Source organism: Ruditapes philippinarum, unplaced genomic scaffold (assembly GCF_026571515.1).
Source record: "Ruditapes philippinarum isolate M1 unplaced genomic scaffold, ASM2657151v2 ctg455_1_1_1_1, whole genome shotgun sequence".
NCBI classification, from domain to species: Eukaryota; Metazoa; Mollusca; class Bivalvia; order Venerida; family Veneridae; genus Ruditapes; species Ruditapes philippinarum.
In genome coordinates this window covers 443,150-461,559 of record NW_026863235.1, presented here as the reverse complement: position 1 = coordinate 461,559, position 18,410 = coordinate 443,150, and the positions used below count along the sequence as shown (strand labels likewise).

At 33.6% G+C, this 18,410-nt stretch overlaps 2 protein-coding genes across 4 annotated transcripts in view; both read right to left on the bottom strand.

Moving 5' to 3' along the window:
• Positions 1–12,616, bottom strand: part of LOC132721542 (DNA repair protein RAD50-like) — a 115,490-nt gene extending 102,874 nt beyond the window's left edge. Inside the window, exons 1-4 of the mRNA XM_060705863.1 lie at positions 12,294–12,616; positions 9,817–9,984; positions 8,582–8,668; positions 1,130–1,231 (exon numbers count right to left, since the gene is read on the bottom strand). Coding sequence (XP_060561846.1) covers positions 1,130–1,231; positions 8,582–8,668; positions 9,817–9,939 — 312 coding nt within the window. The 5' untranslated portion in view covers positions 9,940–9,984; positions 12,294–12,616. The remainder of the gene's footprint in view (positions 1–1,129; positions 1,232–8,581; positions 8,669–9,816; positions 9,985–12,293) is intronic.
• A 3,346-nt stretch (positions 12,617–15,962) lies between these two features.
• Positions 15,963–18,410, bottom strand: part of LOC132721555 (DNA repair protein RAD50-like) — a 50,263-nt gene continuing 47,815 nt past the window's right edge. For all 3 annotated transcript variants that reach the window (XM_060705879.1, XM_060705881.1, XM_060705880.1), the window contains one exon: positions 15,963–16,018. In XM_060705879.1, the coding sequence (XP_060561862.1) occupies positions 15,970–16,018 (49 nt within the window). In that variant the 3' untranslated portion in view covers positions 15,963–15,969. The remainder of the gene's footprint in view (positions 16,019–18,410) is intronic.

The following is an 18,410-nucleotide window of genomic DNA, read 5'->3' as shown; positions in this document are numbered from 1 at the left end:
TGGTACAGGGTATATCATCTGCTAATTGCAAAATTCAAACCTATACCTTAACCCATTACCAGATATATACACCTTTCTACGCCTTTTTCACCCCCCCCCCTTTTTTTGCTTTTCTCAAATGGTGAAAAAATGCCTTATTTAGGCTCCCAAAAACTTATTTTGTTTGAGAGATGTTGTTTAAAAAAGTGACCACTTTATCGGCGTCGTCCCCCATCCAATAGATACATCAGGGGTTTGCCAGAAGGGGGATGTGCCCCCTTCTGTTTAGGGGGTTTGAAGGTGGGCGGTAGTCCCCCTCATCGCCAAGAAAATTTTGGACTTGTGAGAGGCTAAAAATGACCCCAGGTTGATCATAAGGTAATGTTTAACCCAACGCTGAAAAGCCTTTGACTCTATCTCAATCCATTGAGAAGTGGCAGCACTTTGAAATCAATTTTGATGGAAAAATGAACACAAAATAGTGATTTTTGGCAATTTTGAGATGTCCCCTAGTTGCCATGGTAACAGGAAATTTAAGACTTAGCATGTTGTTACAAAGGCAATGGTCCAGTCAACATTTGTGGCAAGTTTGTTTAATATTGAAGCAGTTTTTATAGTTTTATAGCAACTTGAACTTGTAACGGGAGACTTTTCAACGAAAACAGCCATTTTTCACAAAATTCTCATGCGGTAATGGGTTAAAAGTTTAAACCATTTTAACACTGTCATCCATTACTCATCATGTAAGGAAATAATGTTGGGTTTAGAGTACACCAAAGTTGTAAAGGTCATATGGTGACTTTCTAGCTTTACTAGTGGAGGACGACCTAAAGTGTCCCTCTGTGCATTATTTCAGGCACAAATAGCCACCTGATTAAAACCACTGATATTCAAGCAAGCTTCCTCACAATAAAATATCCAAAATCCCTGGTAGGATTCGAACACAAAGGGATGAGGGGCAAGTGGTTTAAGTCAATAACCTTAACCACTTGGCTTTGGACACTCCCCTGATAAATATTTCCTGCCACTCAGCAAAATGCTCATCTGTAGAGTAATAACATCTTAATATGTTTTCTTTTAGGATATATTTCCATTGTACTGTAGTTAACATTCAACAGTAAATTTAATCAATCAAGGAGAATCAACTTACCTTTTGTGTAGCTGTTAATGACCTCTGTACAATAACTAGTTTTTGTGATATGTCACGCAACTGTAACCTCACTTGACCTCTGACCTCACTCTCATGAGCAATCTAAACATGATATTGTAAATATATATATATATATATATATATATATATATATATATATATATATATATATATAAAATTATATATATATATATATATATTTTTTTTTTTTGTTAGATTAGATTTGCATCGCAACAAAACAGAACAGGCTATACGCAATTTTCTAGCTTTGCTGGTGGGGGAAGTCCTCAAGTGAATGTGTATTATTTCAGGCACAAATAGCAACCTGAGTAGAACCACTAACATTCCATAAGGTAGCTGGATAGCTTTCTTACTCGAAAGAATCCAAAGTCACTTGCCGGTTTTAAACCTACAGCAGTGAGGGCAAGTGGTTTGAAGTCAACATCCTGAACCACTTGGGCCACAGATGGCCCTAATTGGAAGTGTCTGTTCAAGGTCAATGGATTTTAAAATCAAAATACAACAAGAATAAATTTGTGAAAAATGCTATGCCACCGCATTAATACAACACTAAATAGTAGTGTAGGAACAGATAATTTTTGTTTCTACACAATTGAAGATTGTCATAATGCACAGATCCCTGACCTATCTAATTCTTAGTATCAGATTAGTGGTTAAATCTATTGTTATTCAAATAAAAGATCAGAGCAGGTATATATCGATGCAGTTGAGTGTAGTGAATTTGGTGGTGAAGGTTATATTTCACACAGCCTAATTTCATGACTACATCAAACAACAACATAATAAGACACTTTGTCAAAATCTAGGCCAGCTGATATTAAAGTTCACTTTACATCTTAATCTGTGCCCATGGTTCAAATTTCATAGCTGCACATCAAAGGACAAAAAAGTAGGTCACATCATCAAAATCCAGGTCACCTGATATCAAAGTTCAATTTTACAAATAAAAATGTGCACATTCCAAATTTCATGGCTGTACATCAAAGGACAAGAAAGTATGTCACTGTCCCCTTGGGCAAGGCAAAGTTTTGACCAAAGGGTTTAATTCAAACAATCTTGATACAGGTCCACCAAACATCATTTCATGTCAAATATCTAAGCTGTAGCTTTCTCCAAATCAGAAACCATTTGTTTTACTATGTGTACATAATGAAAATCAATGCCGAGCAGGGCCAATTTTGACACCAGGGGAAAAATTTGAACAACTTTGGTAGAGGACTTATAGATGATTTTATAAAGAAAACATCAAAGCTCTTAGCCTTGTACTTTCAGACAATAAGATTTTTTAATTTTTTACTATATGTACATAGTGAAAATCAATGACCCCTGGGGACGGGCCAATTTTGATGCCAGGGCTATTAATTTGAACATCTTGGTAGAGGTTCACTACACAAAGTCTCATGCCAAATATATAACCTTTAGCCTTTGTCAATGTAGAGAAGAAGATTTTTAAGTTTTTACTATATACATATAAGGAAGACTATCCCCTCTGGGGCAGGGCAATTTTAACACTAGTGGCATAATTTAAATAAGTTTGGTAGAGGACCCGTAGATGATATTATATACAAAATATCAACCTTCAGGCAAAAAGATTTTAAATTTTTACTATATGTACTTTATAAGTGACTGAAAATCAATGACCCCCGGGGCGGGGCCAATTTTGACCCCAGGGCTATAATTTGAACAATCTTGCTAGAGGTTCACTACACAATGTTTCATGCAAAATATCTAACCTCTAGCATTTGTCAATTTAGAGAAGATGATTTTTTTAAGTTTTTACTATATACATATAAGAAAAACCTATGACCCCCGGGGCGGGGCTAATTTTGACACTAGAGGCAAAATTTGAACAACTTTGGTAGAGTACCTATAGATGATATCATATACCAAATATCAAAGCTCTAAGCCTTGTACCTTCAGACAATAAGATTTTTTTTTTTCCCTATATTAAATAGTGAAAATCAATGACCCCCGGGGCGGGGGCCAATTTTGACCCCATGGCTTTAATTTGAACAATCTTGCTAGAGGTTCACTACACAATGTTTCATGCAAAATATCTAACCTCTAGCCTTTGTCAATTTCAAGAAGATGATTTTTTAAGTTTTTACTATATACATATAAGGAAAACCTATGACCCCCGGGGCGGGGCTAATTTTGACGCTAGAGGCAAAATTTGAACATCTTTGGTAGAGATGATATTATTTAAGAAATATCAAAGCTCTAAGCCATGTACCTTCAGACAGGAAGGTATTTTAGTTTTTACTAAATGTACATATAGTGAAAATCAATGACCCCCGGGCGGGGCAAATTTTAACCCCAGGGCTATAATTTGAACAATCTTGGTAGAGGCCTACCAGACAATGCCTTATGCAAAATATCTATGCTCTAGGCCTTGTGGGTCTTTACAAGAAGATTTTTTCAATTTATTCTTATAATTCCTTTTGGTTGCCATGGCAACCAGATTTCTGCATGGAATGAAATTCTTTGAACAACTTTGGAAGCCCTTCACCCAAGGATCAATCCTGGTTGAAATTGGACTAGTGGTTTTTCACAAGAAGATTTTTTAAGTTCACTATATAATCTATATAACACACAAACACACACACAGGTGAATCGTTATATGTGAATCGCAGATGCTGCGGTGGCATACAAATTTAGCTACGAACAGTATAGAGCCTGGCAACAGTGAAGAGTGGTTTATACAAATGAATTTTCATATCAGTAATTCTTTTAGTAAGCCTTTAAGAACAGGGTTAATTTGTAATTAAAGTGCCTGCCTTTTAACCAAGAGATTCCAATTTTAGTGATGTAATGGCCTTTTTTTTTAAACCCTTAAACTATATATTGTTGTTTTTTGGTTTCTTTTGTTTTTCTCAGCTTTAAAGTTTGAACAGTGTCAGTCAATTTAAAATTTATGGGATTTCCATATAAAAACACCAACAAGAGGGCCATGATGGCCATGAAATCGCTCACCTGTATATAGGCCCCTGGGCCAAGGCCAATTTTAAACCAGGAGCTTTTATTTGAACAAACTTGGTAGACACTCAGAAGAAGATATTTCATGCTAAGTATCTAATCTAGCTCTTTGGGTTTTTTATAAGAAGATTTTTTAAGTTTTTACTATACACATATAGGAAAATCAATGACCCCCGGGGCGGGGCCAATTTTAACCCAAGGGTCCTTATTTGAACAAACTTGGTAGACACCTATTAGAAGATGTTTCATGCTAAATATCTTAGCTCTAGCTCTTTGGGGTTTTTAAAAGAAGATTCTTTAAGTTTTTACTATGTACATAAAGGGAAAAACAATGACCCCTGGGGCGTGGCCAATCTTTACCCCAGGGCTTTTATTTGAACAAACTTGGTAGACACCCATTAGAAGATGTTTTATGCTTAATATCTAAGCTCTAGGTATTTTCGTTTTTTAAAAGAAGATTTTTTAAGTTTTTACTTTATACAAAAAAGGACAAGAGCCATGTCAACATGGCCATCCCCCGCTGAATGTGTTTGCTCATTGGAAGAATGTATATGTAGTAGAGCAGAATAATTCCATTTTAAGAGGTCTTTTGGTAATGAAAACTGATGGCTGAAGTGATTACAGATTTGAAACCTATGTGAATACTGATGGCTGAAAATAACAAAGGGCAATAACTGAAAAATAATGCAGGGTAGGTTATCATTCTTGTGTGCTGCACCCCTCCTCAGTAAAATCTATCCACCTATGAAGTTTCAAGTTGATACCTCAAATACTTTTTGAGATAAGCTCCAGACAAAATAGTATGAAAAAGAACAAAGGGCAATAACTCAAAAATTATATAGGGAAGAGTTATCATTCTTGTGCACAGCATTCCTCCTCAATAAGATCTATCCACCTATGACATTTCATGTTGACATCTCAAACACTTTTGAGTTATGCTCCACTCAGGTGAAAAATTAAGTATGAAAAATAACAAAGGGCAATAACTCAAAAATTATAAAAGGTAGAGTTATCATTCTTGTGCACTCCACACCTGCTGACTTAGATCTATGCACCTATGAAGTTTCATGTTGATATCTCAAAGGCCTTTTGAGTTATGTGTTGGACAAAAATTAATTTTGAAAAATAACAAAGGGCAATAACTAAAAAATTATGCAGGGTAGAATTATCATTCTTGTGCACTGCACTCCTCCTCAATGAGATCCATCCACCTATGAAGTTTCATGTTGATACCTCAAATACTTTTTGAGATAAGCTCCGGACGAAATAGTTAGAAAAAGAACAAAGGGCAATAACTCAAAAATTATATAGGGAAAAGTTATCATTCTTGTGCACAGCATTCCTCCTCATTAAGATCTATCCACCTATGACATTTCATGTTGATATCTCAAACACATTTTGAGTTATGCTCCACTCAGGTGAAAAATTAAGTATGAAAAATAACAAAGGGCAATAACTCAAAAATTATGAAAGGTAGAGTTATCATTCTTGTGCACTGCACACCTCCTGAGTGAGATCTATGCACCTATGAAGTTTCATGTTGATATCTCAAAGGCTTTTTGAGTTCATCGTCGGATACCCACGATTGATAAACATGTCACATAACATGCAATCATAGATAAATGTTAATGGTTCGGCCGTGGGTATCCGACGATGTTTCGAGTTATGCTCTGGACAAAAATTTATTTTGACAAGAATTTGAAACAGAGTTACCAACGTCCCCGGCCTCGGGAAGTTTTATATGAAGCATAAAATTGTGCTATTTCAAAAGATTGAGGTATGGATCTCAGGACATTCAGTCCAAAATAATGATCAATGCTAGATCTGCAAATGCAACAATAAATTTGTTAAAAAATAAAATGAAACACGTAATTTAAAAATCTATCATGTTAAGCTTTGACCTCTAAGTGTGACCTTGACCTTGGAGGTAGGGGAGCAGGTGTTGTGCATGACATAACGTCTTATTATTGAGACTATTTGTGCCAAGTATTTTCAAAATCCCTTGAACTATGAAGAAGTTATAGATTGGACACAAAATATACCCTATAACAGACTCTGTAAATCTTTGACCTCTAAGTGTGACCTTGACCTTGGAGGTAGGGACACAGGTGTTACGCATGACATATCATCTTATCATTGTGACTATTTGTGCCAAGTATTTTCAAAATCCCTTGATCTATGAAGAAGTTATGGACGGGACACAAAATATACCATATAACAGACTCTGTTAACCTTTGACCTCTAAGTGTGACCTTGACCTTGGAGGTAGGGGTGCAGGTGTTGTACTTGACATATCGTCTTATTATTGTGACTATTTGTGCCAAGTTATTTCAAAATCCCTTGAACTATGAAGAAGTTCTAGATCGGACACAAAATATACCCTATAACAGACTATGTTAATTTTTGACCTCTAAGTGTGACCTTGACCTTGGAGGTAGGGATGCAGGTGTTGCGCATGACACATCGTCTTATTATAGTGACTATTTGTGCCAAGTATTTTCAAAATCCTTTGATCTATGAAAAAGTTATGGACCGGACACAAAATATACCCTATAACAGACTATGTTAATCTTTGACCTCCAAGTGTGACCTTGACCTTGGAGGTAGATGACCAGTTTTTGCGCATGACACATCGTCTGATTATTGTGAATATTTATGGCAAGTATTTACAAAATTCCTTCATAGAGAAGAAAGTTATGGACCAGACACGACATATACCCTCAAATAGACACTGTTGACCTTGAATGAGCAAGTGCAACTTGACCCTGGAGGTAGGGGTCTGGTTGTTGTGCATGACACATCGTCTTATTATAATAAAAATTTGTGCCAAGTTATTTCAAATTCCGTTCATAAATGACGGAGCCTATTTCTATATCCCCCTTTTTTTCTTCGAAAAGGCGGGGGACAAAAAATAACAAAGGGCAATAACTCAAAAATTATGCAAGTAGAGTTATCATTCTTGTGCACTGCACTCCTCCTCAATGAGGTCTATCCACCTATGAAGTTTCAAGTTGATACCTCAAATACTTTTTGAGATATGCTCCGGACCAAAATGTCGGACAGAAGGACGGACGGAGGGAAGGTCGGACGGACGGAGACTATAAAAATCAATGACCACCTGGGGCGGGGCCAATTTTTACCCCAGGGCTTTTATTTGTTCAAACTTGGTAGACACTTACTAGAAGATGTTGCATGCTTAATATCTAAGCTCTATCTATTTGGGTTCTTTAAAAGAAGATTTTTAAAGTTTTTACTACAGTAAAACTTCTATGAGTCCAACTTTGATTAGTTGATTTTCTTGATGTGTCAAAGTAAAATGAAAGTCCTGATTTTTTTCCCTATATATTCCTCATAAAAACCTTTTTATGAGTCGAAATATTATGTGTCAAATTTTTTGATGTGTTGAACTTTTTTAGAGGTCCGTATAGAATAAATCAAGTACAATTCACAACAAATAAGTTGAAGTCCTTCGCTTATTTTGACAACTCCGTTCTCGAGACTTTTTCACACCTTTTCTAGCCGCGAAGATGATTTCCGATCAACTTGTATGACAGGTGTTAATTACATAGCCTTGTGTTCTAACAGCCTTTGTTTGCGTTTAAATGTGTGATAAAGTGTTTTAATTGTAACCATTTATATAGCTGTAGTGGTATTTGAAAGTAAACAATAAGAACTACTTTCATTTGAGAACTTCTTGACCCGGTGTCGCGTGATAATCACACAGGGATATATATATACTATAACCTGGGTAAGTGATCTCCCTTTCGTTTTATTACGCCTTTTGTAACTTGCTTGTATACATAAACGGCTCGATATTTTGTCACCAAATTGAGACCTATTCATGAGTCAAAGTCCCGATGTGTTGGAGTTTCTACGCAAGTCCCTTCATCTTCGACTTACCAAAGTTTTACTGTATATACAGATAAGAAAAATCAATGACCCCTGGCGCGGGGCCAATTTTGACCCCAGGGCATTTATTTGTACAAACTTGGTAGACACTGACTAGATGATGTTTCATGCCAAATATTTTTAAAGTTGACTACCAAAGGAACATTCTTGTGAAGTTTGGATGAAATTGGCTTAGTGGTTTATGAGGAGTAAAAGTTTACGGATGGACAGACGCCCGATGGATGACGGACGAACGTCATCACAAAAGCTCACCATGTCACTTTGTGACAGGTGAGCTAAAACTTGACCTACCATTAGGTATATAGCCACCAGGCTCTTTTATTCCATCAAGTGGTTAAAGGTTAATATGATTAATAAATAAATGGACACACACATGATCTTAAGATACTTAATATAAATTCATTTGTAGATCTCATCTCAATCAAGCTGGCACATAATGATTTTACACCAAAAGGATATTAATCACAAACATTAATTATTTGTCAACTTAGCGCAAAGATTCAAAAGGAATTATCTCTTACTGAACTAAGGTGGTATGATTTTTACCTTGGGATCATGTATAAATGCTCCTCCTTTTGTGGCGCCTGGTGGCATGACACCTGTAGTCATATACTTCAAACACTCAATAATAGTCTGAAATTGAAAACATAAGTCACTAAGCTTTTTTAATTAAATTTACACATTCTTAATAAATCAGTATTTTGAGACTATGAGCCTTAATTTCTAATTTTGGAAGTAAAAAATCTGGTGTAAGGTCAGAGTTTTGGGAAACTGCATGATTTTTCAGAAAATTTCGGAATAGAGGTCTTTCATTGGTTTATACTAGAACTCTGCGAGTTGGATGTGTCGCTTTGTGAACAATATAGTTTAGGAGAAATTGAAATTTGAAAATGAACAAAGGGTAATAACTCAAAAAATAAGAAATGCAGAGCAGTAGTTTCTGTGCACTGCACTTCTTACCAATAAGATCTATCATCCTATTAAGTTTCAAGTCTAAAGCTTTTATAATTTATGAATAATGACCTGGACAAAAATAAATGAAAATGAATATTAACAAAGGGCAATAACTCAAAAAGTAAGAATGCAGAGTACCAGTTCTTGGGCACTGCACTTCTTCTTAATGACATCTATCATCCTATGAAGTTTCATGTCCATAGCTTTTATACTTTAGGAGAAATGGCCCGGACAAAAATAAAGTATGAAAATTAACAAAGGGCAATTACTCGAAAAATAAGAAATGCAGAGTACCAGTTCTTGTGCACTGCACTTCTTCTTAATGAGATCTATCATCCTATGAAGTTTCAAGTCCATAGATTTTATACTTTAGGAGAAATGGCCCGGACAAAAATAAAGTATGAAAATTAACAAAGGGCAAAAACTCCAAAAATAAGATGTGCAGAGTACCGGTTCTTGTGCACTGCACTTCGAGTCATTATAAGGAGCATGCATACCAAGTTTGAAGTCAATCCGACTTATAATGACTGACTCATGCTCCAGACAAGCTTAAGGGGACGCCGACACCAACAACGACGCCGACAAAAGCAACCCCTATATGTCGCCTTTTTCAAGGCGACACAAAAAGGTGAAAAATCACTGGTTATGTTAATATTAGCAACATATTCTTAATACTTAGAAGTGGGGGAAAACATGATCCAAATTTAATAAATTCTATATTTCCCCAGCAAATACTCTGGTATTTTGAAATTAATCCTCTAGCAGCTAAAGGGTTAATTTGATATAATGCAAGCATACAAATTTAATCATAATCAATAGAGACATACAGTTTTCCCTGTCCCATTGGGCCCCAATATCAATGTAAGAGGCTTGTTGAAATGAATAGTTTGTTTTTCCTCAGGACTGAAGCTCCGGATCCCTTGGATCTTCATCTCCTCAATGGTTGACATGTTTGTTTTCTTTAACAATCTGAGATCACCTACACATGGAATTTCCTAAAATAACAGCAAAAAATCAATTAGTAAATATTAAAAAATTTAATGAAATCAATACATGTAGCTTTACTTTTTCTGAGGCTATTATTGAGGCTATTAGTTGTTGTAAATTGTTATGTAAATTGTGTCATGGGTCGATTTATTTGTTATGTTACGCGTTAGGGGTGTGGATCGTCTGATAAGTGGAGATCTGATCCACGATTCAGCATTTGCGATTCACAAATCAAACCATGAATGTTTTATCATCAAGACACCCATAAAAACATGAACATAATTTCTGAAAACATGTTTATTTTTCTTTAAACAATACTAAACATTAAACATACATGCAAATATACACTAGGTTTAAAGGTTGAAAAGGAGTTGCGCCGATATAAAAAATTCCACCAGCAAGTTGGTAATACTTTGGTATTTCAATAAAGAAAGGGGAAAAGGCCGTTTGGGAAACATACCACCGTGAACTGACCGTACTGGTACAACAAATTCATGAGAAGACAAATGTTTCCAAACATTGGAAGTAAATTTTGTTGGTGGAATTTTATAGTGGCGCGACTCATTTTCAGCCATTGTTGCAGACGTCACGTTGACTTAACTTGAGAATTTCGCAAATTTTGGATTATTAAAGATAAAACCTTCTTCGATAGATGTCATGTTATCATAAATCTATATACAGCGACTACTAAAAATATTTATTTATTTTCATTTAAACACATAGTACTCAATAAAGATAAAGTTATTCCTTTTTCGAAACTAATGACTTCCTAGCGAATCATCATGGTATTTGTTTGTTTACTTCCTGTCTTAATTTGGCAAATTGCATTTAAGTAAACGTCGTATAATTCATAGTAAAATGGTATTTTTTGCGACTTTAATAGTGTGAGAAACAGTGAAATTATATAAACAAATAAGATCGCGATCCACGATCTCTGGGTTGACGAATATTCATACTCGATTTTTTATTTTGATTGTGATTATCCGAATAGTCGGATACTCGCCCCAGCCTTATGCCTTCATTTTACAATGCATTGTTCGTTTGTTTGTTTGTTTTGGGTTTTACGTCACATCGACACAGTATAGGTCATATCGCGACGTTCCAGCTTTACTGGTGGAGGAAGACCTCAGGTGCCCTTCCGTGCATTATTTCAGGCACGAACGGGCACCTGAGTAGAACCACCGACGTTCCGTAAGCTAGCTGGATAGCTTCCTCACATGAAAGAATCCAAAGTCCCTGTAGGGATTCGAACCCACAGCGGTGAGGGGCAAGTGATTCGAAGTCAACGACCTTAACCACTCGGCCACGGACGCCCCATGCATTGTTCGTCAGTTGCTGGAAAAGTATACTTAATGTTGGTTGTCATTTGTTTCTGTGGAGTCTGTTATCATATGCTTTATGTCCAAAATTGTTGTACATTGTTTGAAAGGGATTTGAGAGAAAGTTTTACATTGGTTTTAACATTTCCTTCAGGGGTTTCTTCCAAATTCCCACAAATTTTTCTTCTCCAGATCACTTTTTATTTATTCTCTTATGAGTTTAGATATACAATTTATTCTACATGACATTTATTCAATATGGTTACTTGATAGAATTTTCAGTTGGGAACTATGACTTATTAGTAATAGAAAGACCACCGAAACACGAGGCTATCTGATTTGTACGAGGGGGCGTAGCCCCCGCGTATTAATCAGATTGCCGAGTGTTTTGGTGTTCTTTCTCTTTTGTATCATAGTCAAACATAAAAGCATGTTCCCTGTTGTCACAATATGAAACCCCGGCAAAAATGAACCAATGAACGAACATCTGAATATTACATTTCTGTCACTTTCCCTTTCTCTGCCGTCACAATATGTAAACCCCAGCAAAAATGAGCCAATCAATGGGCATGTTCTGGAGTGCGGGTAACTAACCCGCACTCCAGTTAACGCACTGTGCATGTATATGTATGCGATTTAACATTTTCAACAGAAAGGTCTCCAAACTATGATACAATTAAGGGTTAATCAATTTACTAATTTAACTGAAAGTGGCTGGGGTACATGATATTAAGTTTTTATGCAACAATGTCTTAATTTCTACACTAAAACATTATTCACTACAATAAACAATAATTACAATACAATTGGTAGTAAAATTGAAAAAAAAAAAAAAATTCACTTCCTGTTTATTCACTGATAAAGAACATACTTGTTTGAAATCGATTTGAATAAAAAATAACTGAATGTACGCGTGTGGTTGTTCTTTTTGGATTCATGGTAAAATTGAAGAAATAAATCAATTAAAACACTATGAAAACATAAAAATTCGAACTTACAAAATATCTGTTTGTTGTGATATCAAAGATTTTGTTTGCTTTAATTTTTACAAAAGATAAAGTCCACTGCTTGTTTTATGAAGTCTTGAAAAAATTAATTCCTTCTTTAATTTTTACAAAAGATAAAGTCCACTGCTTGTTTTATGAAGTCTTGAAGAAATTTCAAAATAAATCCATTGCAAAAGATGATAAAATGATATCTTTTTCAATCACTTGAATAACATTTTTTGATAAAACATTTGTTTACAAAGTAGTTCTCATTCAAAGTATGGTGTACAAGCTATGCCATAATTAAGTTTGATCAAAGTTAACTCCCTTTTTTAATTTCAATAACTGGCTATATTCTTATTGCCTTGAACACTAATGACTATAAAATCTTAAGAAGTTTAAAATATATATGTAACTTTCATACAGTTAAATAAACAAAATAAATAATATTAGAGTGATTGATATTTTTTACATGTTTAATTAACCTTTAATAAAAATGCTTTTTAAAATTTTCATAAAAATCTTAAAGAAAGTGTTATCCTATGCAAACTGATACTTTAATCAAGACAAGAGTGAAAATTAAAACAAGAGGGCCATCATGGCCCTGAAGTCACTCACCTGTATATAGGCCCCTGGAGCAGAGCCAGTTTAAATCCCAGGGCTTTCATTTGAACAAACTTGGTAGACAACCATTAGAAGATGTTTCATGCTAAACATCTAAGGTCTAGCTAGTTGGGTTTTTCAAAAGAACATTTTTAAAGTTTTTTCTTTAAACGTATAGTTAAAAACAATGACATATCCTTTCATCCATGATAATTGATGAAAGTAAATTTTGCGTTCTGTTCCCGGCTCTGCGTGGAGCGCTTGTCAAGCCGGTACCCAAGCGATGTACATGCTTTCGACTCGAGCGTACAAATTCAAATATTTAAATTGTACATTATATAGAATAAAAAAAACTTGGGAAACAACACACTGTGCATCTTGGTAATAGTTTTATTACAAATAAATGTCTTTTAAACGAGCGCTTTGCAGACAGCTTACACGAGGGACATGAGGATAGAATGCGCGAGAAGATACGAAAATGGTAAATTCAATTTATATTGAACCAGACATTGACATATTATTTTAATGTCTCTGAATAAACTTGGCTCGTATTAAATTATTGCTGACATTAGTTGTCTTTATCGTTAATTATAGACAATGCAAGATCATCAGGCATACTAGGTATTGAATAAGCATATCGTAGGAGAGACCAAATAGAGATATTAATATTATTATACAAACAGGGAACCCTAAATTGTGTAATAATTGGTCCCTAATCAGATGTGAGACACACGGTTTCCTACAAGGTGAGAGAGTAATACCTTACGGTCAGCATAACAACAAACACTGACCGCTACCCTTTGTACAATGTGATTGAGCAAAATTTTAAAGCCCCTCTCAATAAAGCTGGATTTCCCCGTTTACATGTATACAATCGTGTAGATCCCTAAATAAAATATTTTGGCGGGTTATTTTTTAATGCTAGCATTTTTAGCAGCAAACCTGCCCATTGAAAAAAAAACCGGCTTATAACAGTAAATAATCTTGGTCGGATAACAAAGGACTAACTTCATTAATTTTCGTATCTTTTCCGAAATTTGACCACTTTAATCATCCGAAAATGATTTTCCCCCAGTTTTTGCAAGTGGTCATAATCAGCAATTTTTAAAAGACAACACATGTTCTGAAGTTTGTTCAATATTTAAGTTTGTCATGAATGGACTATGCTGGATGTTTAAGCAAATGCCTTTATGCGTTGTCTGCTTTTTGAAGACACTGCTGACGTCATAGCAACGTCATTTGACCAAAACAAGTTTTACTGGAGGTTAAAGAAGATGTGAAAAGAAAGTAAACAAACAAAAGCTGATATTTCAACATATTTATTTCAGTAAACATCAAAACAAGTAACAAATTTATGTACAAGAGTATGAATATATTCTTTAACAAAATGACGTCACGAAGAATACGGACCAATCACAACAGTCAGATCACTTATCATCACTTCATTACAGTAATCAAATAAACTATTTTAATCCTGATAAATGGATAATACTTCACCAAAAGGTGTGAAAATCTGAAGATTTAAATACTTCAAAAGGAAATTCCTTTCAATATTTAGAACAGAAATCAATACTTTTTGTGTTATAATTGTGCCTACATATGGCTATTGCTCCATTCCATACCATCAGAGATGTATATTACAGAAATTGAGGATATTCAAATTTTTTTTTATTATAAATACTGGATTAATTTTCATAGAGTGGTATGAAAATAAATATTTCATGAGTTGTGGTAGCTAAGAGTGAAATATGATAATTTTCATACCACAAAATGAAAATAAAGAAAAAAACCCTCAATATTTCATTTATAATTATATAATAAATGTATATATCATATATTGTTTATGGTCCATCCTCATTGTATACATGCATGTCTATTTGATTAAACCATTCTTAAAAGAAGTTCCGCACCCAAATACATGCATAATATGAACATGTAAATCAAAAATGTAATGGTAAGCTATTTTTTCTCATTCTTTATTAATGAGAACTCCACTATTGGGCTTTAACAAAATATTCTTTCTTGACAATTTTTTACATAGTATATATATTTTTTCTCAAGAGGCTGACAATAAGACATATTAGTAATAACTATATACGGTACGCAGTATTAAAGAAGAAAAAATACATTGGAATATCATCTCATAATTGACATTTAATATTCCTGGTAATCAGGAAATCCTCCCTCTGAGTTTATCAACACCAAGGCAATGTGACTGGCAAATAAGTAATAATTTCAGATGTGAAAGGTGAACATAAAGAGTTGTAAATATTTTTGCAATGAAATAGTAGGTATAATTGTATAATAAATGCTTGTAATCAATGAACAAAATAAATGAAATTTTAGCACCACTAATAAAGAAACATCACTATGAGGCCAAAATATAACAAATTTAATCTGTAGAATAATTTTCATTAACAAATAAACATACATCTAATGCCATGTAATTTTTTTTTTTAATTACTTTCATGTCATATTAATTATTATCTGTGGGTCACTAGATTATTATTTTGCATAGTAAAATATAAAATTGAACACAATTATGGCAAAATGTTTAGGTATTTTGACTTTTACCTGTGCACTCACCATTGACACTTGGATGGGCGTAATGTCACAGCTGACAGACGGTGACGGACAAAACAACAACTTGACCAATGCAACAAAGTTAAACAAGTATTGCCCCCTACAATTATGTGGGGGGGTAAAAAAAATGCAAACAAAGCCCTTATTTCATCAGTAAACATGTAGCAAAACAGTACAACAATTAATTCAGCCATATCTTGCCCTATATTTTTTTTGTTGAAATTTGTTCACTAATCTGGAGGCATGCATCATAAAATGTTTGTATTTGAAAGAAAAACAAGGGCATCTAAATGCTCCCACCCCCACCATCCAAAAAGAAATGCAAATTAATTATAATAGCAACATGAACACATTCAAATGGCATTTTATACACATGTTTACACATACATGCTTGTTGAAAATAAAAATCAACAGTCACATTCAATAAACTTTACAAAGGTCAGTCATAACAATTCTTTTGGGTCCATTTTTTCAATGTTTATTTTCATTTTCTTCAAGGACCTTATCTGCTCAGTTCAGCAACCTCAGCTCTTGTCAGCCTTGAACAACCACTGTAAAAGAAATGTATAAAATTATATAACTCTTTCTCTGTTATTGTAAATGTAAATCCTGACCAGAAAATCACAAACATGAAAACTTTCAATGATTAAAAGTATTCTTTCAGTATTCTTTAAGAGTAATGGGTGGAAATATCTAACCATCTCAGTCCTTGTTTGTATAATAGAACTGTCCACCTTAGAATAAGTTAGTTTTGTTTGTTCGTTTGGGTTTTACGTCACACCAACACAGTATACAGTTGAGTTCACACTAAACTTCCCACCCTTGTGCACTTCTAGTGCACTAGAGCTGAACTAGAAGTGCACACCGTGTGCACTACTAGTGCACTAGACCATATGACCAGGCTTGCCAGGGAAGGTGACAACTAAATGGTTTATTGGATAATTGCATATCAAGTGACAGGGGGCATCCATTGTTAAACTGCTGTAAGAAAAAAAAACTTTGGGAATATATGGCCTACTCATGAATCTAAATAAGTAAATTTTAAAATCAGCTGTTTTAACATTTTAGTAAAGCTTAAAAATTTTTTTTATTTATTGTAACATGTTTTTATTAACCAGTATCTAACTGTAAGTGTAAAATAATACCCCTTAAATTCAAATTTATAGAATTAATAAGGTTAATTTAATGCTCCGTAATGGATAATTAAATAAGTGATTTTAAAGGGTTTTTTTTAATGGCTATGTATTTCAATTTTCTAGTGTACAAATGGGAAATTAAATGTGATAATCCTGGCCTAATTAATTAAGAAATTTGTAACAACATTAACTTTTTTTCATAAGCTCAATCAAATCAAGGAAAGGTTTATATTTAAGCTAAAATATTATTTCTATAATATATGACTTAGAGACAATCCCTCATGTTCAATATTAATAGAGAATATTAATACATATATTTTAAAACAATCAATATACATGTATTGTGATAATTTAGTATTAAAGTGTGTAGGGCTTGCATATGTTTTAAAGATATAAATAATTAAAATATTATCCATAAAATAAATAATTTTGATAACTTTATTCATGATTTCAATATTAAAAATCTACTGTATAAAGGGAATACTTTTATTGAAGAGAAAAATCTCAAGTCATGCTGTGTATTGGTATTTCCTGAGAGGGACTGTTTTCAATATACCACTCTCCTGCTGATAAGAGGGCCTCAGGGTAAATAACAAAGAACAGTCAATTTGGCAGATTTATAAGAATGCATTGAAATTCCCTGGTTTTCTCAAAATGCATGTTAGACATAAGCCTGGGATTCATCAGGCGTTGGCACTCAGTAAATGACCATAATTTTTGTATAATCAAATATAAAAAAAAAACATAAAGGCATAAATGCATAATTATTAAAATATTATCAGAGACATAGATAGATGTTTTCTTTGTCTCTGATATTATTGTCTCTAAAGCGGAATTTTCTATATTTATCCATTTATCCACATTTCTTGCCATTCTGCATAATGATATCACGGATTTATATTACTATATATACTATTAATATAAATCCGTGATAATATATAACTTAAGAGGCAATTCCTCATGTTCAAGATTGAAAGAGAATATTAATTCATTGATTTTAAAACATTTTATAGACTGTGATATTATGTTTTTCAACCATAAAATGCTTGCATACTTTTTAAAGATATACATAATTAAAAATTTTTCATAAAATAAATAAAATTGTTAACTTTATTCAAGATTTCTACATTAAAAATGTAATGTATAAAGGGAATGTTTTTATACAAGAGGAAAGTCTCGAGGCAATTGCTGTGTATTGGTATTTTTTGAGAGCGACTGTTTTCATTACACTGGTCTCCTGCTGATAAGGAGGCCTCAGGGTAAATAACAAAAATGCAAATGAATGCAATATTTATTACAAATTTCCTTTTTTTTCCCAAAATACATGTAAGTCATTGATAAATGACTATACTTTTTGTATAATCAAATGTAATAAACGCACGTTAGATATTATTGTCATTTATTGTCTGAAGTGGAATTTTCTAATCTTATTATAAAAAACTGGTTTAAAACCAATATCAGTGTTAACTATTCTACAAAGACTTTGTATCAATATTTTTTCACATTTCTTGCAATTCTGCATTAAAATTTGCAGCATCTTTGGAAATGTTATTTTTTTCTTTTTTAGGTTTGACAAATTTGCCTTGTCAGTTTTTACCACGGATTTATAAATCCGTGGTTTTTGCGCATTTAGAAGATAATATATTTTAAGGAAAATATTATTTAAATACATGATTATAAAACTTTGCAACTTCATTTTCAAATTAATGCAGATCTGTTTTTTTTTTTTTAAATTTGATATCATACATGAGCAGAAAACAGTTACAGGAGATTAAAGTGTCAAAAGTCATGCTGTGTATAGGTGTTT